Below are 25589 nucleotides of genomic sequence, written 5' to 3'. Positions count from 1 at the left end.
TTCAATCAGCCTCCATTATAGGAGATGGTTAAATTGAATATCGTTTATTGTATAATTTTTACATATACAATATACATATAATATATATAATGTATGCAAATAATTTTTGTGTAATTAGAATTAAATATAATTAGGTCACCAACGCGAGTTAATCTAATCGGTCGATTATTTTAGGTTATTCCATTGAAAATGACCAATCGTACTTGTCTTAAATAAAATTAATAAATGCGATTGGTCAATTCCAATGGAATAACCCAAAATAATCGACCGATTAGATTAACTCGCGTTGGTGAAACCAGGCCTTAGAATCGGAAAAGATTTTAAAATCTCTCGTAAGGAGTATCGAGACCTCGCGATCTATCGATAAGCGAGTTATACAAACAGACCTCGTGTTACACGTGCACATGCGTGCGAAATCGGAGATTATGGTATTTAAAAATGGCGTACCAAGCTCGAGTGTGTGAAGGAGCTTAGGTTAGGAAAATAGAGAGTGGAAAAGAAGTGTTCCTTTTTGTATTTGAATAATGTCCATGCTTAGTACAACAATGAGGCGATTGTTTAAGACGACCGGACTCACGGTGCGGACTTACGCGGAATTTTGCCGCGCCATGTGGCTGAGGGGCATAAAGAGCGCCGCAAAGCAAAGCTATACGAAAACCGTTTTGCTACCGCAAACCAATTTCCCGGCGCGACTCGGCGGCAGTAAACGGGCGGAGATGGACAGTTATTTAATAGAGGTAGATACCTCATCTCTACTTTTTTTTTTATTATTACTTAAATGTCCGCGCTCCGAGGAGATTACCAAATATTTGCATGCGTTTGTGTTGTGGTTCCTATGTTTTTAAATAGAATTTTGCATTTAGTACTGTACTCGCAATTTAAATAATTGTAGACTACTAAATTTTGCGCGTTGCAATTTAAATATGCGAAATATTAATAATTTAACCTTAATTTTATTCTCAATATTAATATTTCGGTGTTTTTTATTTTGCATTAGAAATGTGGCTTCTTGGAATTATACAACTGGCAGAGACAAAATCTTGAGGGACCAGATTTTGTCTTACACGATGGACCGCCATATGCGAATGGAGAACCGCACATGGGTCATGCTATTAACAAGGTTTTAATAAGGAATTTTCAATGCAACTTTCTTTTACACTGATACTTAGGAGTTATTTTTTTGGTTCTCACTTAGGTCCTTAAGGATATCACACTAAGAAGCAAGATTATAATGGGCAGAAAAGTGCATTATGTCCCGGGTTGGGATTGTCATGGCTTACCAATTGAGCAAAAAGTGCTTAGTGACACGAAAATCGACAGTCCCTTGGAGATTCGCCGCAAAGGTACATTAAAAGATAAACATCGCGGAAATGCAGTATTTTTTAAAATTCACTTGTTGCAGCTAAAAGATATGCAAGTGACGCTATAGCGAAACAACGACAAGCTTTTACATCATGGGGCATTATGGCTGATTGGAATGAATCGGGTTGTTATTTTACAAATCACATCTTGTACGTAAAAAACCAAATGCAACAATTTATAAATTTATATGACAAAGGCCTCGTGTTCAGAGCCTTCAAACCTGTATACTGGTCACCATCTTCCAGGTACAAACTGGATATCTCCGCGAATGGATTTTAATGATTTATTTAGTCCTTAAATTTTTTTCCTGATAATCATAGAACAGCATTAGCAGAATCGGAGTTGGAGTATAACGAGTCTCATGAGAGCAAAAGTGTTATTATTCGCATGCAACTCGACACGAATACATTAACCTTAAAATTAAAGGATTTTGCAAACAAGCCACTCTATGCCCTTATCTGGACCACTACACCGTGGTCACTGATAGCTAATCAAGCTATAGCTTTCTCGAATGACGTTTCGTACTGCATCGTGCAAGATAATTCAAAAAATTGGTATATTCTTGCTCAAGCGTGCTTAGCAACTATCGAGCAGAAACTCGGGCCGTTAAAACTAATTACAACTATTATGGGTAACATTTAGTTACATTTAACTACCTTTCATATTAAAAAATGCAATTGAGTAATAAATGAAAGGTGGTTTATTAACAGGACAGGAATTGGGTGAAGTTAAGTACCTTCATCCTATTACAAAACAATGTTTACCATTCCTACCTGGACATCACGTTACAACCGATGTTGGTACTGGATTAGTTCACACAGCACCCGCGCACGGTCCCGAAGACTTTCTCATCGCGATTGAGAATAATATATCAATAGTAAGCTCATCAGTGATAACGTAACTTAATCAGTTGTATGTACATTTTTAACAGATCAATCCGCATTGCCGTTACAGCTGTCTTTGATAGATGACGACGGACATTTCACCAAAGAAGCGGGCGACGAATTCTCTGGCTTGGATGTCTTAAACGATGGCGCTGATAAAGTCTTGCAACATATCGGTGAAGACGTATTACACACCGACATGATTACGCACAGCTACCCATATGATTGGCGAACCAAGAAACCCGTGATCATCCGCGCGAGTCATCAATGGTTCATAGATCTAAAGTCTATCAAGGAAAAGGCGATTGTAAGTCAGCCGAGTCATTTTTGAAACAGGCATATTACTTATGCATTCATCACTCGCGTGCTTATGTCTTTTTTACGCAAGGACAGCATCGCTAATATAAGGATATACCCGGAACAAAATCGGACGTCGTATTTGAATGCATTGATCGCTCAAGTTAAGCAGCGGCCGTACTGGTGTATTTCCCGACAACGGGCCTGGGGAACGCCGATACCGGTATTGCACAATAAACAAACTGGTGATACGTACACGAGCAGGTAACTTTATCGATTTGCAATACAATTAATAATTTTATAAGTTACACAGATACAGGAATAGGATTACGCGTATTCATTTTGTATTATAGAAAATGGGTCGAAAGATTGTGCAGGCTGCTGGAGCGACACGGTACAGATTATTGGTGGGAGCTACCGATCGAGAAATTAATTGGTCGCGAACTTCGACAGGAACTGAACAACAATATAGGCGATTTGGAAAGGGGAATTGTACGTACACAAAATTAATCTCTTTTCATAGTGTCTCGAATGTTAGTAATGCACGACTGCTTTTTTGGAAGGATATCATGGATATATGGTTGGATAGCGGTCTCTCGTGGTCGGCCGTTTTGCCTGAACATAAAGCAGATTTGTATTTAGAGGGAATGGATCAATTTCGTGGTTGGTTTCAGTCATCATTACTAACATCCATTGCTCTTCAAGAACGTGCTCCCTACAGGTAGCTCACACAATGTGAAATTAAATCAGCTCTCATATTTATATATTTATATTGTCTTTTCAAAGCGCATTATTCGTGCACGGATTTGCTGTAGACGATAAAGCCTCGAAAATGTCGAAGTCAGTTGGAAACGTCATAAATCCCGAGATAATTACCAAAGGCGGAAAAAATTTAAATAATAATCCGGCGTATGGCGTTGATACTCTAAGGTCAGTTAAAAATATTTACCAATTTGATTGCGTTCTCTGAGAGAATCATACACGTTAATAAAAGAAAATTGTGATAGATGGTGGGTAGCTAGTCACGGATGCCAACATAGCCAGGTTCCGGTCACAACTACATTGTTGAACGAAAGTCACGAAACTGTACAAAAATTGCGTTTAGTCTTACGATTTCTATTAGGCGTTTTACATTCGTATAGCGAAGGAGTAACAGTCGAACCCGAATATCTCTACCTTGACAAATACATGCTACATGCATTGCACCAGTATAACAAAAATGTAATTAAAAGGGATGAGAATATTTAAGAGGTACCGATATTATCTATGACACCGACATTATCCAATACCTCTAATCTTTCAGATTCAAAACTTTTATGACAATTATTTGTATCACCACGCGTGTAAATTGGTGACGAATTTTCTGGCGAACACCGTGTCGCCGATATATTGCCATTTGATTAAAGATAGACTTTACTGCGACGAAGCAGCATCCCCCACGCGTCTTGCTGCGGTAGAAGTGACGCGTGGAATTCTGACTATACTTGCGAGATCTATCGCGCCGATTGTTCCTCATTTAGCGGAGGAAGTATGGCTATACCATCCTGAAAATTTGGGTAAGCGATATAACGAAAAAGCGTTTTTCACATTGCATTACCGTCCGCGTATTACTTCCAGCTTCAGTGCCGTTGTATCATACTGAATATAAAGTACCGGAAGCTTGGCATCAACCGGAAATTGCTAAGCATGTAGAGACAGCTCTAACTCTGAGAAGCAAAGTGAATACAGTGGCTGATCGTAACACATGGGAATTGTCGGGCATCGTGAAGGCTTCAAAAGACGATTATGAATCACTTTCAGTGAGGGATTTTCTGATGGATTCTACAAATTAATAATCTTACATTAGTCTCTAACTCGCATGTAATTAAACGTGATTACTATAAGTCGTATCTCCTTATTTTCGCAGATGCTTCAAAAGGATCAGGAATCCTCTACGTCGGAATTATGCGAAATTTTGCAACTTTCGTCAATTACGTTAGTAGAATCACCCACAGTAACCGAAACGCAAATTGAGTTACATAACACTGAAAAAATGCTCTGCCAAAGGTGTAGGAGGCATCCTGAATTAGATAAAAATGGTCTTTGCAGTCGTTGCATCAAAGTACTCGATGTGGCAAATGTATCATCTATATCTATGTAGAGTGTGGTTGACTATTTCTTAATTATCGTTTTTGCTAAATAAATATAAAAGACAAACTTTTTTCCGAAAATTAAATTATTTTTAATAAATTCCGATATCTACGAGAGAAATTAACTAACATTCTTTTACATTTAATACATCGATCGAAAAAGAAGACACGACGGAATTTAATCACAGTGCTATTGTTGCTTTGTCGTTAAGTCATACATGTGATTGATATTCAAAGCATTGAGAAAATGCATTAAATGGGGCTGATATCCGCTGGTGGCTAATTTGTGCGCGACGTGTGCCATGTACGTCCGCCACTCGCAGAACGACTGATACATCTGCTCCAAGCTCTTGAAATTCGGATGGCTGTACCGGCCCGTGCTATCCGTAAGGAACCAAGCTTGCGATCTCAAGCGATTGTGAAACTTTAATATGATTTTAAAGATATTGATCAAGCAAACACGCATTTTTTCTCCACGCGTATTGAGCATACACCTGAAATTAAAACGCTGTGAACGCATGTTCGTTCTCGAGAAAAATCGATCGAGTGTGCTAGAACCTACCTTGAAAGTATCCTTTTAATATAGTTCATGTGCGAGAGATAGATCTGATCTATTGTCCGGGAATTCTGCAGGTCCTTTTCGAACTCGCTCCAACTCGCGTGCAGCACGCTACACGTCAGATAATTGTGAAGAGCATTCATAAATTGTGTCATGGTGTGCCTGTATAACTGCAACTGTATCCAAGAAACAAAATCAATGAGAACAATTCGTTTCCTCGATAGATCTCTTTCTGTGACAGATTTACCTTGTGATACTGTTCCGAGTTAACTGCGTTACGCTGCACCTTCATTATATTAAAGTCTTCTTGCAGTACCCACGACATTCTACCGATCATGATTAGAAACTTGAACACTTTACTGTATTGTAGCATCATCGTGTCGTCCAAGATAATATTCAACGGCCATGATATCTTGTAGTTGAGACAAAGACATTCTAAGACATTCGGATCTGAAATCTGCAAAAAACACTATTATTAGTATTAGAGCAAGTATTATCACTAGTTGCAAACAAGTCGCACTTACGTATAACTGGCACGGTTTGTCGACCGCAGAAAGACTTAATAATTCCGAGTTGGCATAATTGTTACTGAACGAGTTCATTAACGCCTTTTCCAGAAGATTCGTAAGGGTGGCGGAATTGAAGAGTTCGATCGGCGCGGATATCGTGTAGAGCCGCGAATAAAGAGAGTCCGTTAGACTCTTTGCGAATTCGCCATTTAACAAAAAGAAGTAACTACGTAAACTGTGCAAGTGCGAGAGCATATTGTGCTCGTTAACCAGGTATTTAATAATTGCGTTGTTAACCAGCCGGGTTTGAATCTGCAAGGGAATGATGATGGATTTTTCCAAATACACTTGGAGAGACGTATGATCGATCATCTCTACATCGGCTACGGTCAAAGACGAGGGCGCGGCTGGCGTCGATTTCATGTCAAAGTTAACACTGAACAGATTCGGCGGCTTAAAATTACTGCTCATCGGAGACTCGAATACCTCCTCCGTGATCGACTTCATGTCATCTGATAAGGACGAGACTTCCTGACCACCAGCATTTGAAGTAAACATATCATCGCTGTTCGGTATCTGTGACAAAGGAGTATGGAACGATGCCGTAGTAAAATTGTCGGTTGTGCACGACATTGGCGTGTCTACATTATTCTGCTGTTGCGTTCTATTCATTGGCTCTTGTGCTTCATTATTTGCATTATTAGTTCTATTTGAATATTCTTCGTTATTCATAGGCCTGTGCACGTTCGTCGTTTCTTCCGGTAGTTTAATATTAGTTGTTGAAAGAATATTATTCTCCACATTTTTTTTCGTATTACTTGAACTGGATTCGCTATCGATTAATATCTGGTTATTACCATTTGCACTTTCGCGATCAATAATTCTTTGATTCTGCGTAAGGATTGTACTGAGCTCATTGTTATTTGGGGTCATACCGTACTCTTGCATCAGGACTTTAAGTTTATTGCTTTGTGCGACAGTTATATTGTCTATCTTCTCGATAGCTAAAGACTTAGGCCTATTTATAGCACCAATGATTTTCTCAGTTACCTCGTCGGCTTTCAAGATATTGTTTAAACGAGTATTGACCGCACTCGCCTTCTTATCATCGCCATTCATTATAGTATGGATGCTCTTCATTGCTTCGTCACGTAGGAAATCCTGTAGGTTACTCCTCTCATTATTCTTCTTGTAAATCTTATAATTTAATGGTAGAGATTCTTGCGGCATTTGTATGTCCGTATCCATTGTGAAAGACTTCTTACTCGTAATTTCCTCGTCGGATGCGTTATTTTTATTGGGCTCACAATTTTCTACAGGCGAGTTATCTGGTGAGACTTCGGCGCTCAAAAAATTTTCTTGAAGCTCAATTTGTTTGGAAACATCTGTTACACCTACATCCATCAATCCATTTTCCGCAAAGTTGCTATTTTCATCTTGATTGGATACAGCTTCTACTTCGGACGCGGTATTTTGATTTCGTTCGTCAATATTGACTGCGTTTTCATCAGAATTCAATGTGGTGATACCTTCCGACATTTCTCTATCGACCTTCTTTAAAGATTTCAAAAATTCCACTCGTCTTTCGAAATGACTCATTCTCGCCTTTCGCCAAGTAGATCGCGCACGATTAATCTCTATATCGGCAGTTAATTTTTCATAATAGTTTACAAGATTTTCCCTGTATAACAAAAGCAAAATAATTTAATGGCAAAAATAAATTAAAACTAATATCTACAGTTTATTACGAGATTATTTTTAAAGATGATTTTCAAGTGATTTAAAATATCTCACCGTTCGGTTTGTTGTTGCTCTCGTATTTCTTCTTGCTCTCGATTGATTTTTTCGAGCAACAATTTGTCAGCTAGTATCTCATTCTCCTTTTCCCTCTCCTTATTCAAGGCACTCGCTTCCGCCTGTTGCTTCAATTCTTGCAACAATTCCCGTTTACTTTGCGCAGCCTTCATGATAAATTCCTTGCGTTCCTCTAAAGAAAATGTCACGGAAGTTGTTAGACACATATACCATTGATTTAAAACGCGATATAAAGGAAGAATATTATTACCATCTAGTCTCAATAACGTTTCCTGTTGCGCACGTATCACAAGCTCGGCCGTTTCCCGCTCGGCTTTCTTCTCGTCCTGAATTGCGGATAAAAGAGATACAATCGGTTCCAACGCCACCTCGCCTTTACGCTCATACTCCTGACACCTTAGCAGTTGCTCTCGTAACATGGACACGTTTAAGCAGACCCTCACTTCCGGTTGAGCATTAAGAGACACGTTGCATACAGGATTCTAAAGTGCAAACATTGAAAAATCTTTTTATTGATTCACGATTAAATGAATGAAAATTTTTCAACTTTCAGTGATGAAAAGTAATGACCTTTGGACTACAAATTTTTAAGAGTCGCAGCGTCTTCCCACATTGCAGTATCGACTCTGACAATTCGGACAAGAAACCGGGTACTGATTTGGTATCAATCGCGAAGCTCTCCGTCCAAAATTTGCGCGTCCTTTTTCGCAGATAATGAGATCGTGCTTGAATCATAAATTCTCCGTAAACGTCGTCGCACGTCCCCTCGAATAACCAATTTTGCAAGAATCTACAAGAATAATTAATAAGTATTTGTTCGATTTAATATTCCTTTTTGTGAAATCTATAAAAAAGAAATAACATGAGAGAGCAAGAGAGATGTTTTCTCACCGAAAGTAGACTTCGCAGCACGACTTTAATATAGAGTAAAGCACCAGCGCAACTTTCGGATTCGTAACCTTAGTCACCTCTTTGTAAATATGTGTTAGAATTCCACTGCCGCCACTCAAAGTGCATTGATTCTCATTATAGCCGCACAATCTCGCAACTTCCACGATTAAATGTGCCAACGGACGAATCTGTTTGAACAGGCCCAACAATCCATGAAATTCGTATTTGTTGAGAATCCTTTGTAACGCCGAGCGATAATAAAGAAGCAGCTCTTTGACATTGGCGCACATTGCCTGCAATTATGTCGCACGTAATTTAAAAAGGGAAGTAAAACAGCGTGTATTGCTGTGAAAAAAAAAGAATCACATGTACCTTGAATATGAGACCATTCTGTTGCAATTTACCCGTTTGTGGATCGGGCGTGACGAGGTGAGACAACGATCTAAAACTGTTGCCCCAACAAATCGCCTCTCGGCAGATAATCTGCAGTGCCTCGAAACTTATCCCATGCACAGTAATGTTCTCCTCCAATTTAAATCCCATCTGAAATAGAATTACTATGTGACACACGTGGCATACAAAATGCTCGGTTGCGATCCATTAAACTCACATACCACACTATCGTATCTAAAGGAGTCTGAATCTATACTAAATAACAACAATTTAACGTCCGATAAAAATTTCTCAGCTGAAACCTCCGACATCAAGGATATGGAATGCATTGCCTGTAACACAAAGATAACAATTTTTGCATGATATATTTGCGCAAGCGTCGCAAATCATTTTTACCTTCTTTGGCAGCAGTGATAAGATACTCGTTTGTTTTATCCTCGCTAAGTGCAGTGCGGTCTCTGGCAGATCGGTGACAAAGAGAGGCTGTTTGGAATACTCTGGTGCTCCAAGAGATTCCCATGTTCGTAATTTGGAGACACAGTCGCCAGAAAATTGTACATTTTCCCATATTAAGTCGTCGTTTTTTGATTCACTTGTAAAGCTACGATCGAAATTGTCCGACGGCACAGTGCAAAAACTATTCTCATTTTGATCATCTACAAGCTTTACCCATTCGCAGGGTAAAGTCATATTTGACATAAATCTCTGCGTAGACAAATATATCTTACTTGTTTGTTCAACCTGATGGAAGACACATATTGTAAAAAACCATGTGCAAAGAAAAAAAAATATAATGAGATATATGTACCTTACCATAATATGTGTTAAGAAGGGAACAATTATGTTACATTGTTTTGTTGTACTCTCAGTACAACTTGATATACAAGGAGTCATTTCGATAGCATTATTATACCTAAAATTATAATTAAAATAATAATTAAAAACTAATAAGACTTCAAAATAAGAAATAACAAATTGATCTTTTTCAAATATAATTTTTATATAGATTGGAATAACATATTTTTTACTTGAACAGTAATTATAATAAATTGCTTTTATTTAATATAAGTTTATTGATTGATGTAATGATTCTACACAAAAAATAAAACCTAATACCAGTGCAATCGTACCTAATTATTTGGTTCCCTAAAACAGATTTTGATACACATTGATTTTCGAAAGATACTCTGCTAACAAAATTGGCCATTGTATCCTGCCTGATACAAGTTTGGCGTATGCCCAGCATCGCCTCAAATCTTCCCGGGAAGACAAAAGATTCCATGGGATATGTTTGAAACATTGGTACGCCATTTGCAGAAGCAACGTCCTCAGGCAAAAAGGGATTGATTTTACCATAGTGAAATACATCCTGAATGAAAATTCATGTTAATTTTGATCCAGAAACCCAATTATGTGACCATAATAAACGAAATAGATACCAATATAGCTTCTGTGTTGGTCTGAAAGCTTTTGAGCTCTACTAGCAGCTGTAAGGTAGAAATCACAGTGTCCACATTGTCTTCCTGGATATACAGCTCGTTTATTAAATTTTCTAACTCTTTCGCTTCTGATATGCGTCTCAAAGACAACCTGAGCACGAAAGCATGCTTCAGGATTTCCACCAAAGGATCAACCTTAGGTTCTGCTGAGTTTCCTGTAATCGTGGTCGACAAGGGGCATTAAAAAAAAATACCAACATTTTTTTTTAAATATAATTTCGTGTCTTTCATCCAAGACACCTAAGTATACCTTCATTACACGTCTTGCTACCCTTATTTAACAAAATCTCGTAAGCCCTCGCGCGAAAGCTCTTTACTATCCTGTCATCATTCGCGGGTGGTACATAGGAGTTCCCATTGTCGGAGTGATTCCTCCGCAACGTGTGCCTGACCAGTCGCGTGACGAGCTCATACACATTAGCGTTGTCCCGTCCTAGATCCATGATCGAAGTACTCCCTGAGGCGATTGTTGATTAACCGTTGCGACGAGTCGCGGGAAGCGGCGATTATTTTCATAGTGCCATAGTCAGCCATAACAACATAACAACGCGACTCGCGTGGAGAACGTCGTCGTCGCAGCGGAAGTCGCAGACATCTGGCGGCAAGTGTTAAACGGTCGATCGTAAAAAAAAACATGAGAGGGGAAAACGAGAAAGAGAGTAATCGCTACATCGCTAGCAACGACAACGGTCGAATAAAAAATTCGGAGCCATCCTCAAAGCAGTTGAATTTAAAACGCAACACGTCAGGAAAGGATGACAATACCCTTATAAAAATGTAATACCGAGCAATACAGAGGGGGAGAGAAATAAAAATACACGACAGAATGACTACTCGTAATGTAGTATTAATTTTATTGCCTTATTATACATATGCACACATACATGCGCATTGTGACATCGAGGAAAAGTGTGTGTGTGTGTGTGTGTATGCATGTATGTACATACGTATGCATACATGCCGCGCACGTGTACCTGTTTTTTTTTCTTTTTCGCATATCGATTTTTCTCGTGCACACGCGTACACACGCACGAGATGCGTGCGTACACGTATCTCGCACACGTATGTACGTATATGTATAATAATAGTGACATACGTCGCTCGTCGCCGATCACGTATGTGTCAACACTGTACACAGCGTGTAATCCGTCCTCTACTACCGGCAAAATCGTCCGAAAACCACCCTTTCCTCTTGTTGTGCTCGTGTACGTCCGACTAATAGAAAAATAAACGTTTCAGATAGAACGCCATACGCTCGCCTCGCCTCGCGCGAGAGGTGCGAAAAATAAATTTCGTTTTTTTCCTTCCCTTTTCTTTTTTTTTCCTCCTTGCCTCTTTATTGCACCACGCTCCATTCCGACCTTCATTATAACGCAACTACTACGTCCAGTCCTGCTCCCTCTGCTCCTCCTCGCCTCACCGTAAGTCTAACGCTACTGTGTGTCATTTTTCCTGTTTTTTTTCGTGTTTATTTTTATCTTGTCTAACGCCGATGTTCTAGAGGGATCGGCGAGTTTACGATTAACTACGATTGCACGAGAGAAAAAAGTATTCGCAGGAGAAATCGGTGATCGAGTTTGGCATCATTATCGTCGACCGCGGCTACTTTCCCTCGACATCTCATTCTAATTTCATCTTCTTTTTTCATTTTATCATATCTCTTTGTCTTTGTTTTTTTATTATTATTATTATTATTATTATTATTATTATTATCTAAAACAATTTCTTCCAGCATTAAAACGACAAGACTATTATAGATGATCAAATTGGATGAATCATCATCCCGTTGCGGCGACGCAACGATCGTCGATACTTGCTCGGAGGGCGACGAGAACTCGGGGGAGGGGGGGAATTCCTCGACAGAAGATATTCTTTCCTCCTCTCTCCTCCTCGCCGGATCCGCAAGATATGCGCATGATAAAGCGGCCCTTAGATGCCAATATCATTGAACAATATTTAAATATTGCGCAATATTATTTATCAAGAAGCTATATTTTATTTTGAATTTAGAGGAATATTGTACGATATTGAATAAAGTTGAATTTTCGCATTCCGTCTAAATTCTTCTATTCTTGTATCGCGCAATATTATTGCGTCTAGAGGCTGCTTTATATCAAATGTGTTCCCGTGCACATCCGCTCTCGATCAGCTCGAATAAGATTCCATTACACCATAAAATTGTATCCTTATACAGTAATTATGTAATGTAAAACACATTATAAGACTCTATTTTTTTGTTTCCTCTGGCTCTGGTAACAATCTCTAAGCCATATCGCCAACGCTACGCAAAAGCTCGTCCGTTTGTCCGCCCGTTCTTTTTATCGGCTTTCTCTCATCGTCATATCGATAGTATTCCATGTCTTATCTCGCCTTCGAATAGAACGCTTCGATTAAGCATCTTGTGAGCGCTAATTGTAATAATATAATCTATCACCTTTCTCGCTTATCACCTTGCCTATCGTTAATTCTCATTAGTCGCGATGACGACGCCAAGCCGGTGCAAGCGATAATTATGAAAACAAAAAGAAATCACACGCGAGTAAAATAGATGTCGGTCAGCGGATTCAGCTATAGATAAATCGCGTTTTTCATTTTTTTGCTCCGCACGATTTGGATTACACTGGATAACACTCTCGTTTCGCCCTCTTCTGTCTATTTAATTATATCGGCTAAACGCTGAATGGCACGTTACCGCATCACATTATTGCAATTTGATGTGTCAGCGCAACAGTTGCTGTTACTATTTTGGATGACCTTCAATCAAATAAGCTCCATATACATATATATATACTATATCTTCTGCCGAAGTTAACAAGTCATAAAGAGAAAGCATTTAATAAAGTATATATATCTTATGTACATTGACTGTTGTTGAGAAAATCATGTTGTAAGAACATGAAGCTTAGAAGGACAGGAAAAGTATCTTCCTGCTTATCGTTCTTTCTTTCACTCAAGTGAGTTTCTTCTGCGGATTCGTACACACAACAGTGTCTCGTCAGATTCTCGCGAGAATATAGAACTGACGCTCGATCTCACGATTATGTGCAGTCTAAAGCGGATTATGCGGTTAAAATAAAATGAAATTTGCAGTGTATATATGTGTGTAGGTGTGTTTTCGACGACAGGCAAATAATGTAAATGTAATGTTCTACGTAACAGGATGCTAAGTATATTAGTTCAATGATCATCCATTTCGTGAATACGTTGACGTTTGGATTGCGATGATTGATGTTCAGGAGGCTCGGGGCTCTCGACGATCGCGAGCGGGGCCGGTGAACCTGGCGAGCTATCAGATTCTTCATGGGTGCGTTTGCTAACCCCCCCAATGCCAGCATCGGGGCTGATAAAATTTCCACTGTTGCAAACAAAATTCACATTCACACAAAATTGTATATGATGTATATGTCACGATAAAACTGCCACTACTGGCAGGTAAATTAATAAACGTAATATAATATCTACAAACATGAACCGTACCTGTAATTATATGTTGTTTGTACAATAACAGGAGCTGGACTGTACTGGCCAGCTGGAGATAAAGAGTGGTCCTCTACAGCGTTCCCAGGCACCAAATATTTCTCTATTTCAAGAAACGAATGTAAAGTTCCTCAGCAATAAAAAAAAAAGAAAAAAATGTTTCAGCTCTCGACAGATAAGAAAAAATTTACCTTCTCTTCCTGCGGCATCACCACTGACACCGTTCGTTACGACTGTTTGCATCAGACGTCCCTTAGTATGAGTTGTCTGAGACGATGTGTACGGATGTCCAGGAGAGCCAGGCGCCGACTGACTTGTCGCGAGCTGCCCAGCCGGAGAGGGCACCGAGCTGTCTGGATAAGACTCAGGACCAGGGGAAGCCTCTCTGCTCAGGCATTCAGGTGTGATTAATCCGCTGATTCCTACGTGGGATGGCGAAGCCGGGGCACTTCTGCAAAAAACAGGCAAAACAATATTAAACAACTTGTCGATCGATACAAGCGACCCAGACGGCGCGAGGATGTTTCATGACATTACCTTGACGATAGAGTCCCGAAGGGCGCACGGAAACAAGGTACACCGCGCTGCCGTCTTCGTCTGAATGCCTGTTCGATGAGCTTCGTCTCCGACTGGGGATCTATCTTCCAGAAGGAGCCTTTACCTGGTTCCTCCTGACTTCTGGGCACCTTGATGAAATAGCGATTCAATGATAAATTGTGTCGTATAGAATTCTGCCAGCCTTTATCTGCAGTTCTGTAGTATGGATAGTGCTTAGTGATGTAGGAATAGATGCCCGACAAAGTGAGTTGTTTGTCATGCGCCGAGGCGATTGCTTGGACAATCAGTTGCGCGTAGGAATACGGTGGCTTCGAGTCATCCTTCGGCGGACTATAATGTGGCGCTGTACCATTCGGTCCTGAACTATTACCACCGCGATAACGTGCGTCCGCACCAGGCTCTGGGCTTATCTGCCTGCTGGAGCTTTGTCCACTGTCTCCATGCCTCTCTACATTGTGCCTATCTAGAGAAGAATTCTGCGAATCGTTTGCCACAGCAGCGGCATATGCCGCGACCATGTGCAGGTCCGCCGAGATGTTTCTCCTGCTCTGGCCAGCGCGCGGACTTGCTGGACATGAATTGGCAGCACTTATCGTTCCAGTGGGTGACGGAAACGGGCTGCTGCTATATCCGGCATCCGGGATGTTTATTCGCAGGGGGGGCAGTGGTGCCCGTTGCTTCGGCGGAGAGGGCACGCGAACGTTACTCTGCTCCTGTTCGTCGACGAGCGACTGGAACATCAGCCTTATCGTTGTACTTGGAAATCTGAATGTGCATCTGCAACACCGTCAAAAATTGTCACATTACAGAAAATTCCAAATAAGCGTTATCAGCAATTATATCAATTCAATTATAAACACATCAACAATGATGCACATTGACACGATTGAAGCATGCTCATCAGTATCACAGAAATCCAGAGACTCTTCACTTGATCACGCGTCTACAAAGGCAAACTTACATTACAGAGACAATCACTATGTTTGTCGTTTGTCAATTTTTACATAATCACTGTACAATTGTCGAGGCAACAGCTACTTTCACATTTTCAGTTATCAGGGACTGTCCCTTTCAATTTACAGGTAAGATAAAAGTAACAGACGGACATTCCAAAATCGCCGAACCGCAGCAAGTTTGCCGTTGCTGCAAAACAACACCCGCGGCGGCAGTGGACGCGCGCGCGGAACAATAATAAATAAATAACGTTCACAGGAGGAAAGAGAGAGAAAGAGAGACTTACGTCTTTGGCAGTTGAAAGACCGGGGCGCCTTTGCGCTGGAATACCCCGTCGACGAAGACGCCGTTCTTGCCGTTGCATACCATGAAGAAGAACGGGTGCTCATAGAAGATCTCGAGGTGCCGGCGCGAGATAAAGCTGGAGTGGCCCATGTTGACGTCGACCTCACCCTTGCTGCTGTTGCGGCCGATCGTGATGCGCCGTTGCCTAACCATGTACTCGAACTCGCGGGCCTCGAGCCGCGCGATCGGTGCCCCGCTCGACTCCGGATTCCACTGCATCTTCGACGTGCTGCTCGGCACCGACTTCAGTGCCAGTAGGGCCCACGCGTCGCTCTCCTGGGTACGAGAGTACGTAGACATAGTACCGAGAGCGAACGAGCCGTCGTGTAGTCAAGAGCGGCCACGGGAAAGAGAGGAAGACAGTTGGAGGGAGGGGGAGAGAATGAGAGAGAGAGAGAGAGAGAGAGACGAGTGCGCGCGCGCGCGCGCGCACACGCGAGAGAGACAAGAGAGCGAAATGGATAGATAGCCGTTTGCTAGAACGAGAGAGAGAAAGAGAGAGCGAGAGATAAACGATTCACGGACGTTCGCGTTTGAAACTCAGATATGCTAGATAAATAGATAACGGCGTGCGGCGGAGCGAATGGACGCGAGATAGACCGGCTAAGGTGAAGCGCTTGGTATACAAGTACAGATGACAAAAATTAAACGCGAGATGCAGAGAAAAGAAGAGAGTATGCGTGCGCGCCGTCACGACGAAGAGTGGGACGACGTGCGCGAGCGAGGGGTTGAAGGAGGTAGGGAGGGAGAGAAGGAGAGAGAAAGAGAGGATGAGAGGGACGGACGGAGAGAAAAACGAGAGGTTCGAGAAAATCGGAGCGCCCGGATGAAGGGGGAGACTTCACCGGGCGAGACGAGTCACCGGGCGCGCGCGTGTAACAAACGCGAGAGAGAAAGATAAAAAGAGGAAGAGAAAGAGAGAAGAGAGAGACACACGGCCACGAGCTGCGGATGCACACGCGCCCGCGGAGTAGCGTGTAACCCGCGCGAAATATGGCCGGCTCGCCTTCTCGAACTCTCCTTTCTCTCCGTACCCGAGTGCGTTTGTTCGTTATTCGCGTGCGTGCGCGAGCACGGGACACCATGCCGCATTCTCCTTCTTTCTCTTTCCTTCCATTTTCGTCTCTCTCTTTCCCTTTCTCATCCGCGCGCGCGCGCTCCACGCAATTGCAAGCGGTAATAGTTAACAAGCACCTTCTCTAAGTTCGCTCCTGTCTCCGCGGTCGTAAAACACGGGATATCGTTAAGAGCACGCGTTCACCTCGCCTCCTCGTGTCGTGAAAAAAAATCCTTCCTACGCCCTCTCGGTTTGGCGAGTACTGACGGCGACGGCGATGACGACGATGACAGGCGGGCGAGAGCGGGAGGGCGCGCGCTCCCGGCGACACGATGACGGTACACACGCGCGCACACACGAATGTTTTCTTCCTCTTGTTTACCGACAATCCGAAACGTGGACGGTGCCTATCACCACGTGACACGGCGGCCGCGGATTCGGCGCCCGGTTCAAAACGCGGCTGCCGGGTCGCGGGATGGTCGCGCGGCGGTCCTCTCCCCCATCCCACCACCCTCCGTTCACGGAATCCCAAGGGAGAACTCCCCCCCCCCCCCGAGACAGGAGGCGAGGAGAGTAAACAGCTGATGAGATCGACGCGAGATCAGGCAAAGTCCTCGTGACGACTCGGCGCCCGGTTCGTCCCTCCTCCGTTCGCGGTTTCTCGCTCGAGGATGCGGCGCACCCCGAGATCTCGCCCACCTGTTCCTTTTCGCGTCTCCTTTCGATCACGTCATTCGCGAAGCGAGCCTTCTTCCGTTTATTTTGCTAACAACAGAAAGTTTACCTCACACCTCGCGGAAAAGCTCGATCAACGTTCTCCAGTTTGGTTATCGTCGATCACGCCGGCGAAAGAGGGAGGCGCGGAGGGAAGGGGAGGAAGAGGAAGTACCAGCAAGTAACTTCGATCGAGTCGATTGAAGTTGTGCGGCGCGCGCTATTCTCGACGCGGGGGAGTCAACAAGGGGGAGGTGGCGCTCGACACTCTCTCCTCTCGGAAGAAAGGTGTTCGGAATCGGAAGGCGACGGCGAAGGCGCGCCAATCGAATCGCTCCCTCGCTCGCGCGGTCCCACGGACCGGAGGCCACGCGAACGAATGGGAGAACGGTGGCCGGGAAGAATGGTGGCGCCGCGCCGCGCGATTACGAACGCACTCGACCTTCGGTGGCGCGGAGCGGAGGTTTCGCAGCAACCTAGATGCGGATGCGCGACGACGGTGTCGCTCTCACCAGCCCTCACGCGAGGGGCCAGTCGGCCAGTGCGGTGCGGGCAGGGATAAGCGCAACAACAACGGGGGAGAAAGCGCGTTGAGAAGGGGAGAGAAAGAACGAGAGCTCGTGATCGTTCGCTTTGTTATGATACGCGCCCGTGTTGTCGTCGGGGTTATCCGTGTCCCGGTCGCATAGAGTGGAGGTTCGGCCGCGCTCGACGCGACCGAGATCCATGAGAGTGTCGACGCGACGTTTCTGCGCATCGCGGTCGTACGATGCGATAGCTTTCACCGGCGGAGTGCCCGACGACGTGGTGGCCGCCAACGAGGTGGCGGTGCTGGTTCCGAATAAGCAGCAGCAGGAGGAGGAGGAGGATCCGTCCGCGTGTCGCCGCGAACACGGGGGAAAACCGTACCGTGACAGCGGCAGCAAGGCGAGGAGCGCGGTGGTCGCCCCGTCGGTCGTCTGCAGTATGCTCAGGGTCTGCGACAGGCAGTTATTATGGCCGCGGGTGGTGAGGCCAGCAGTACGGCGAAGCCTCGTCAGGAGAAGCAGTACGACTACCTGCTCAAATTCCTGCTGGTGGGTGACAGCGACGTCGGCAAGCAAGAGATCTTGAGCGGCCTCGAGGACGGCGCCGCGGAGTCGCCGTTCTGCAGCGGCAGTGGTAGGCATTTCCGAGTCTCGTCGAATTCTCTTTGTCGTCGCTCACAAACGCTCGATTGGGATATTTAATCGGGCAACAGCTGCATCTCGCGACTACAGCTGATTGTTTGTTATCCTTTCAGCTTACAAGACTACAACTATCCTGCTAGATGGGAAACGAGTGAAGCTACAATTGTGGGATACGTCGGGCCAAGGTAGATTCTGCACCATCATTCGGTCATACTCCAGAGGTGCTCAAGGTATACTCTTGGTATACGATATCACCAATAAGTGGTCCTTTGATGGCATCAATAGATGGCTAAAAGAAGTCGAAGAGGTACACCAAGAATGATCCCAGATTTCATCTGATTTATTCTTTTGTCCTAATAGTTTGTAAAAAAATAAATTATATTTTAATATTCGCGACTTTATAGCATGCACCTGGTGTACCAAAGGTACTGGTTGGCAATCGTCTACACTTGGCCTTCAAGCGACAAGTAGGTGAACGAGATGCAGAGGCTTACGCGGCAAAGAATCGAATGGCGTTTTTTGAGGTCTCGCCTCTCTGCGATTTCAATATCCGCGAGAGCTTCTCGGAACTATCTCGAATGGCGCTGCACAGAAACGGCATGGAGAGATTATGGCGATCCAACAAAGGTATCAGCGATACGATCGCTATCATAGGTTCTTTCCGGTTCTTTTAAAGGATGGAGCAATGAGATACGATTTTTGTTTTACAGTACTCAGTCTGCAGGAACTAGCGTGCCGCGCGATAGTAGCCCGAACGACAGTCTACGGTATCGAGCAGCTGCCGTTGCCCAAATCGATCAAGTCGCATCTCAAATCGTACGCGATGACGACCACGTCCCAGCTGCGCTACAACGGCAACCGCTCGTTGAGCTCCAGCAAGAGTCTGGGATCCCATCATCGAAAGCTACGCTTCGTTGGGGTAGGTCACAGCAATGGCGGGCTGCCGTCGACGCCCGGCAGCTCGCCCGGCAGCATCACCGATTCGCGTACGAGTTGCGTCGGTCGCAACTCCTGCACGGTGTCTTGAGAGCGACAGAGGGCACAAGTGAGACTCTAGCGGTTACTTACAGAAGCATCGCGCAGCAATCAACGTTCTTCCTTCTCCTGCCCCTCTTTCTTGTTCTGTCGAGGATGCAAACGCGTTTAACGATGTTGTTTCTCACGAGTTTCATAGTAGTACTGTTAGATAGTATAAATGTATGAAATTCCGATTTGCCACTTGCCAACGTTGACGGATATAGATACTTGTTGCGTTTATGTACATCACGAGATACAACATTTCAGATATATTTTCACACTTATGAGCCACGCGCAGTTTCACGATTCAAACGATTGTTAATGAGCTTAAGAGAAGACTAGCTGTCGTGTACCCGTGCCATCCGTTGTACGAGATTAAGAAAGAGAAGGTATTAGCATAAAAGCTCGCCCGATTTTCCATCGCGAAAAAAAGAACATGTCAAAATTATAGAAGATTTACGAGATATACCCGCACACAATTGATCGACATTACATTACGCGCTCGAGTTTGCTCATATTTCCTCATAAGCCGCTTCGTTTCTTTTGGCCGTTGTTGGAAAAAAGCATGCCTTCCCACAAACGTATCTCTCTGTGCGGAATGTTTTTTCCTCGATCATCGACCTTACGAGAACAGCGAGTAATGAACTGAAAAGTACAAGTTCGCTAAGTCTACGGTGGTGTGGTGTAGACTAATGATGATAGCGTAAGTGTAGAAAGTTTAGAGCAGCTAACTCGAGATATATATTAGCGACATATACATATATATTTTCAATTGCTTGCGACGCGAAAATTTTATCGGAAACTACTGGTTACCGAGAGCGCGGAAGAGCTATATATTTTTTAAAGAGACGGTTTTATAAAGAGCAATAAAAGCATTGACTCTTTCTATGGCACGAGTTTTTACATTGAATTACGTTAATCGATTGATTGGATGATAATTTTCTCTCGATGTTTTATCTCTCGTTTTCCTCTCCTCTATATGAATTGTAAATCGCGCGAAGCGATCTTTATATCTCTCCCCCTCTGAATTTAACAAAAGATCCGGAAAAAAACCTTTCCTCCGAATTTATTTAAAAATGTGTTATTTAAAAGTATCGTCTTGTTTCACGTTACCTAAATATAAGTCCATATTTGTACAGTGTAAGATTGCAGAGGAGATGCGTTTGTGTGTAATATAGATAGATAGATAGAAACACACTTCGATCTCTAACGATATGTCTGTAACAAATCGCTCGATGCCAGGAAAGCACATGAGATGTATATTTATATTACGTTAGATTTAACTAAATTATATTCTGTGTATATATTATATATAAAGAAAGAACTATTATATTGTTTTATATATGAATATAACATGTGCTTACTTGTCTGTGAGATGTACTAAACTTAACTTCGCATATTAATGCATTAATGCAGTGCATGTAATCAGTATTTAAAAGACTTGAAAACGGACTTTCTATTTCGAATACCAAATTTTCTTTAATAAATAGTTCACACATTATTAATTATATATACATATTTTGTTACAAGAGAATAACATCTTTCATGTATGAAGGAACAAACATCCAGTTTTAAAGGGGGCCACGTATTAAGAAAGGGAAGAATGGAAAATGCCGTCCCGTTTGTCAAAACGCTTCCAGTTTACTAATAAAACGCCAAATTTCGTTGAATTGGTAGAAGAAAAGAACCTATTTCATACATTTGCTGTATATAACAAACATGTTCTAGTTTTTAACTACAATTTGAGTTACAATTATGTAATTACGTCTATTTCTAGCAATGTAAATTTTATCTTTAATCTCGATTTGTTACGTTTATCTTTTTCTAATTCTAAAAATTAAAAAAAGATAAAGGATAATATTAAACTAAGATTAAAGTTAATTTATACATTGATAAAAAATGACAATCAGTTTAATCGAGTCTTATTGAATGTAATCGCTGGAATTGGCAAAAAATGTTCTCCCTGGCAAACTTGTAATACTACTTTCTTGTGTTGCTTTGAACACTGAAACTTTCATCAACGTATTCCATCTCTACACAGTGGTTCTATTTGTATAATAGCGAAACACGACTTCAATTTATATTCAATTATGTGTTCCAGTTTAAAGCACATGTGGTTGTATAGTGAAAATAAATCGAATATTTATAAACCTATGTACGTTTTATAAAGCAAACATGATTCAAATAATTCCTCCTTTACAAACAACTGTGCAGTAGTGTGCCAGTTATGGCAAATAAATATTACATTTCCCGTTATGTGTTGTTTAAACAAAAATTGAATTTCGTTAACTGGAGTTAATAAATTTTGCAGCTTCCAAAAAAAATGTCGCACTAAAGAATGCAGTTTTATGAATTGATATGTGACTTGCACAGTATATTCATATATGTATATATATATAATTGATATCGATAATTTTGATAATGTAAAGATATTTTTAAGAGAAACACAACATATAATTTACAAATAAGGATGTGACAACAATATAGATTGTTTTTGTTTAATAAAGGTCTTAACATAATTAACAATCAGTGTACTTTCAAAGTATATCTGATATATTAAATATGTATCTCGTTATACGTATGTACGTATCTATTTTTTAATATTCAAAACGATTGTTACACTTATCGGATCGGTATGCGTTTTCAATGTAAACAGAATGTGTACCGTTCTATCACTTTGAGTATTTAGGTAGATTATTAGCGCAAATATAAAAAGAAGAAAGGAAACAAAATTATTAGTATTTAACAACACTAGAATAAAAGTAATATCGAAAATTATGTAGCATGTAGCATGCCATTTGAAATCAATATCACTGGTTATCGAGAACGGTTCTGTAAACGTTACAAGCAAATGAAAGCTGTAGTATGCCAATCTTGGATAAGCTACACGATTTTGTCTATTACAGCTTGTTAACTTATATACATTTGTATATATATATATATATATATATATATATGCATATGTATGGTAATGCTTATCACAATAGTGTTTCTATTTCCCTAAGAGAATCTCGATATATTTAATTAACGCTCGATTAAAAACATGAAGACAAGTTTTGCGAACAGCCAACCATGTGTCTAATACCTATTTTTAAAATCAGGTAATACATATATTTTATATATGTATGTATAAAATATTAGAATCTGATAAAGTTCGATCGCAAAATAAAATAAATAAATAGTTTTTAACATAAAATTAAATCCTCGATATATATAACTCTTTCGCGAATTACCATTTCCGGTTGTCTCTTCTTTTTCGACATACATACAGCTTCATTCAAACAACAATTACGCCCTTCTTCTTTTCTAATGTAGCAAACAGATCTCGTAAAGATTCTAAAAGCAACATGTAAAACAAAACTCACTCGTAAATAATAATTGTTTCCCATCATGGTTACTAAAAAATCTTTAAAAAAACGTAATTTATAACAGTCGATATTTTACTTCAGCATGTGCATAAAAATGTATTTACTATCTGTGGTCAAAATCAAATATCGAATGTACTTGCATCATACACACATTGACAATAAATGACACAAATGAGTATTCTGAAGTCTCTACCGGACTACCGAATAACAAACACCAATGATTTGCATCAGATAAAATGATATGCATCAGGTAATTTATTTCGACCAAAAATCTTTTTACAATCAACGTTAAAGTAATTGCTCCACAATCGATCACTTACTAAATAGGCACTCCAATTCTCCAATAATGTCAATGATATTATAGTCGCGACTAAGAGGATATCGTAAAATCTGTTCATTCTAAAACTCTTCCAGAAAACTGAGGGACATATCACGAATAATAAATAGATCCATTACGAGATACATTCTAATAAAATTTGTAAGACAATGAATCTTTACGAGATCTGTACGCTAGAAAAGAAAAGACGCAAATATATCGTGAGATTTCTCAGCGAAGGTATCGACTTCACCTGAACTCGTAAATCTGTATACTGTGCTCTGGGACATGTCTCAGATTCAAGGATTGATACCTGAAACAACGTTTATAAAATTGTCATTTCAATTATTCCACATATCGTATATCATATATTCACGACGTTTTTTTTTTTCGTTGAATACAATTAGTGTGGCCAAAAATAGAGTATAATTAATTAGGCCCTTAACAGTTATGTCTACTTTCTAACTTATAATATACAAGGTAGCATTTTTTACCATTCGGAACTACGATGATAATAAAAGCCTTCTATCGTAGCGGCGGATTTCTGGAAGCAAATGTAGTAAAATCCCGCAAAGGAGGCACCATTGATATCCTTAATTGTATGATCGGGTACCAGGAAATGCTCCTTCCACCTCATAAATACAAAATCTGTCCCTTTCAGGGCCTCGTAATCGAACGTATCGGAATTGAACGTTTTGGCGTACTGGCAGAACGACTCGAATTTACTCTACAATAAGAAAGGAAAACATACAGATACATAATATACCGGCGATAACCTATGAACGACGGCGATAGCTTGAACGACGATAAGCGTACGAACCCAATGTTTCTTGTCAACATCCTCATCGGCGTCCCACTTGCGAGTTAAAAAGGGATACTTTTTGGAGATGATCTCGCCGTCGAAGAATGTCGTCAAGGTCGGAAACTCTTCCGTGAGACCTTTGATCTTCAAGTATCCACATAAATAACTGTTTTCTTCGTCCACATGCTGCAACGGGATAAACACAACATGAGGAATCATATGAGGAACTATTTCCATATATTAACAATCCTACCCTAGCAGATTAGATCAACTTAGGTTCCGCGTGAATACGTGAACCGTTTACGTTGCGAGGAAGAAGGGAGAGAGAGGAGGGGTGGAGAAAGGACATCTCGCGCATCTTCGCCGTCGAGAAGGACGTTCGTCCAACGTCGGCGAGATACGCGTTCGCCAATTTGTGGCGCAATTCTGAAAAGTGACGACATAACGGCGCAGCGCGGCGCGAACGGCTGTCGCGGGCAGCGCGGGGAGGTGGCAGGAAGCACAGCGGGCGGTGGGAGAGAAGGCACGACTAACCTGCAAAACCACCTCCACGTCGTAGCTGTTGCCCTTGGACTTCTGCGAGCCCTGGAAGCGCGAGCCGTTGTACAGCAGGGACTTGGTGACACCCGGTTGCTTCGAATTGGCGGGCGGCGGCGGCACCACGTCGACCTTCACCGGCATCCTCGCGCGGCCCTCGTTGCTTCGAGGTTGCGTGCAGCGCGACCGTTCAATCGTTGCCCGCGACGGCGACGACGGTGACGACGATGACAACGGTGGCAGCGACGACGGCGACGATGACGGCAGTAGCAGCGGTGGCGGCGACAGCGACGGTGACGACGCGCGACGCGGCGCCCCGCGTATCACGATGGGGAGACCGTATCGCAATGACTGCCGGTAATCCGCTGGCGAAGTGCGAACGGACGTTTTTATGCGCCGAGCCTCGAACCCAGACGTCCCAGACACCACGCACTCGCCGAGAAGAGATAAGACGGTCCACCCGGAAATTTTTTTCGCGGTCTCAAGTCGAGGGTGTCGCACCCCACGACGCCGTCCACGGCGACGTTCCTCTCTCTCTTTCTCTCTCTCTCTCTTTCGTCCTTTTTTCGCGCGACACGATGAATGAGACGAGATTTCGAATAAGGACCGATGGACCGAGCCTTTCCGAAGTTCCCCGCTCGGGGCCTCGGATCGACGAGCGCCGGAAACTTCACACCGGAAATGGAGACTTATCTCCATTCAAAAGCATAGTGGCCGTTCGAATCTAAATGAACGTGTTCGAATAAATATGTAATGAATAATAAACATTCGAGTAAACTTAAATTTTTTTTCTATTTTATCGTCTTTCATACGTCTTTCGGGAACCCAATTTAGCAGAGATTCAACCTACTTAGGTTTGAGTCTTCGCTAACTTGAGTTTGAATCTCTGCTAAGTTGGGTTCGAGTCTTCGCTAAAGCGTAGAAATGTTTCCATCAT

The 25589-nt window shown here is 42.2% G+C and overlaps 5 protein-coding genes across 8 annotated transcripts; 2 read left to right on the top strand and 3 right to left on the bottom strand.

Moving 5' to 3' along the window:
- The first annotated feature begins 357 nt into the window (after nt 1–357).
- Nucleotides 358–4747, top strand: LOC105830025 (isoleucine--tRNA ligase, mitochondrial). Its single transcript, XM_012669144.3, has 15 exons — nt 358–737; nt 998–1120; nt 1196–1343; nt 1403–1607; nt 1683–1993; nt 2073–2239; nt 2317–2553; nt 2635–2807; nt 2897–3035; nt 3107–3264; nt 3330–3473; nt 3551–3764; nt 3847–4099; nt 4161–4342; nt 4450–4747. The coding sequence occupies exons 1-15, from the start codon at nt 525–527 to the stop codon at nt 4681–4683; spliced, it is 2901 nt and encodes a 966-aa protein (XP_012524598.2). The 5' UTR covers nt 358–524; the 3' UTR covers nt 4684–4747.
- On the bottom strand, nt 4227–11018 carry LOC105830024 (gamma-tubulin complex component 6). 2 transcript variants are annotated; one of them, XM_036292402.1, is made up of 16 exons: nt 10589–11018; nt 10279–10493; nt 9970–10208; nt 9653–9752; nt 9236–9580; nt 9061–9171; nt 8819–8989; nt 8447–8739; nt 8126–8345; nt 7806–8037; nt 7535–7727; nt 5756–7421; nt 5479–5688; nt 5235–5407; nt 4891–5166; nt 4227–4364 (listed from the first exon to the last, which is right to left on the bottom strand). In XM_036292402.1, the coding sequence occupies exons 1-16, from the start codon at nt 10779–10781 to the stop codon at nt 4340–4342; spliced, it is 4662 nt and encodes a 1553-aa protein (XP_036148295.1). In that variant the 5' UTR covers nt 10782–11018; the 3' UTR covers nt 4227–4339. The 2 variants fall into 2 exon arrangements, with proteins under 2 accessions (XP_036148295.1, XP_012524596.1); XM_012669142.3 differs by lacking the exon at nt 4227–4364 and having other exon boundaries at nt 4741–5166.
- Nucleotides 11019–11175: 157 nt separating this feature from the next.
- On the bottom strand, nt 11176–17601 carry LOC105830026 (forkhead box protein K1). Of its 3 annotated transcripts, none has more exons than XM_012669147.3 (6): nt 17514–17601; nt 15614–15948; nt 14353–15150; nt 14007–14266; nt 13816–13918; nt 11176–13693 (listed from the first exon to the last, which is right to left on the bottom strand). In XM_012669147.3, the coding sequence occupies exons 2-6, from the start codon at nt 15889–15891 to the stop codon at nt 13516–13518; spliced, it is 1617 nt and encodes a 538-aa protein (XP_012524601.1). In that variant the 5' UTR covers nt 15892–15948; nt 17514–17601; the 3' UTR covers nt 11176–13515. The 3 variants fall into 3 exon arrangements, with proteins under 3 accessions (XP_012524601.1, XP_012524600.1, XP_012524599.1); XM_012669146.3 differs by lacking the exon at nt 17514–17601 and adding an exon at nt 16867–17217; XM_012669145.3 differs by lacking the exon at nt 17514–17601 and having other exon boundaries at nt 15614–16815.
- A 798-nt stretch (nt 17602–18399) lies between these two features.
- Nucleotides 18400–21781, top strand: LOC105830028 (ras-related protein Rab-40C). Its single transcript, XM_012669151.3, has 4 exons — nt 18400–18604; nt 18726–18919; nt 19017–19239; nt 19323–21781. The coding sequence occupies exons 1-4, from the start codon at nt 18439–18441 to the stop codon at nt 19637–19639; spliced, it is 900 nt and encodes a 299-aa protein (XP_012524605.1). The 5' UTR covers nt 18400–18438; the 3' UTR covers nt 19640–21781.
- Nucleotides 21782–22113: 332 nt separating this feature from the next.
- LOC105830027 (glucose-induced degradation protein 4 homolog) lies at nt 22114–25415 on the bottom strand. The gene is made up of 4 exons (XM_012669149.3): nt 24650–25415; nt 24134–24301; nt 23808–24040; nt 22114–23626 (listed from the first exon to the last, which is right to left on the bottom strand). Exons 1-4 carry the CDS (start codon nt 25349–25351, stop codon nt 23563–23565), a joined length of 1167 nt encoding a protein of 388 aa, XP_012524603.1. The 5' UTR covers nt 25352–25415; the 3' UTR covers nt 22114–23562.
- Between the last annotated feature and the right edge of the window lie 174 nt (nt 25416–25589).

The sequence above is a fragment of the Monomorium pharaonis genome, chromosome 9 (genome assembly GCF_013373865.1).
Source record: "Monomorium pharaonis isolate MP-MQ-018 chromosome 9, ASM1337386v2, whole genome shotgun sequence".
Lineage (NCBI taxonomy): Eukaryota > Metazoa > Arthropoda > Insecta > Hymenoptera > Formicidae > Monomorium > Monomorium pharaonis.
The sequence above is the reverse complement of the archived record's forward strand: the minus strand, read 5'-3'. Positions and strand labels throughout refer to the sequence as shown.

Excerpts from the sequence above, each read along its gene's own strand:
- LOC105830025 (XM_012669144.3), top strand. The coding sequence starts at position 525 with ATGTCCATGCTTAGTACAACAATGAGGCGATTGTTTAAGACGACCGGA. Across the intron at positions 2,808-2,896 it reads GGTGATACGTACACGAGCAG|AAAATGGGTCGAAAGATTGT; the intron begins GTAACTTTATCG and ends TTTGTATTATAG. Across the intron at positions 4,343-4,449 it reads ACGATTATGAATCACTTTCA|ATGCTTCAAAAGGATCAGGA; the intron begins GTGAGGGATTTT and ends TTATTTTCGCAG.
- LOC105830024 (XM_012669142.3), bottom strand. The coding sequence starts at position 10,781 with ATGGATCTAGGACGGGACAACGCTAATGTGTATGAGCTCGTCACGCGA. Across the intron at positions 8,740-8,818 it reads AGAATGGTCTCATATTCAAG|GCAATGTGCGCCAATGTCAA; the intron begins GTACATGTGATT and ends ACATAATTGCAG. Across the intron at positions 7,728-7,805 it reads AACGTTATTGAGACTAGATG|AGGAACGCAAGGAATTTATC; the intron begins GTAATAATATTC and ends CATTTTCTTTAG.
- LOC105830026 (XM_012669145.3), bottom strand. The coding sequence starts at position 15,972 with ATGTCTACGTACTCTCGTACCCAGGAGAGCGACGCGTGGGCCCTACTG. Across the intron at positions 14,267-14,352 it reads TTCGGGACTCTATCGTCAAG|AAGTGCCCCGGCTTCGCCAT; the intron begins GTAATGTCATGA and ends TGTTTTTTGCAG. Across the intron at positions 13,694-13,815 it reads CAAACAACATATAATTACAG|TGGAAATTTTATCAGCCCCG; the intron begins GTACGGTTCATG and ends TGTTTGCAACAG.
- LOC105830028 (XM_012669151.3), top strand. The coding sequence starts at position 18,439 with ATGGCCGCGGGTGGTGAGGCCAGCAGTACGGCGAAGCCTCGTCAGGAG. Across the intron at positions 18,920-19,016 it reads GGCTAAAAGAAGTCGAAGAG|CATGCACCTGGTGTACCAAA; the intron begins GTACACCAAGAA and ends GCGACTTTATAG. Across the intron at positions 19,240-19,322 it reads ATTATGGCGATCCAACAAAG|TACTCAGTCTGCAGGAACTA; the intron begins GTATCAGCGATA and ends TTTGTTTTACAG.
- LOC105830027 (XM_012669149.3), bottom strand. The coding sequence starts at position 25,351 with ATGGAGATAAGTCTCCATTTCCGGTGTGAAGTTTCCGGCGCTCGTCGA. Across the intron at positions 24,302-24,649 it reads ACGTGGAGGTGGTTTTGCAG|CATGTGGACGAAGAAAACAG; the intron begins GTTAGTCGTGCC and ends ATCCCGTTGCAG. Across the intron at positions 24,041-24,133 it reads ATGTTGACAAGAAACATTGG|AGTAAATTCGAGTCGTTCTG; the intron begins GTTCGTACGCTT and ends TTCTTATTGTAG.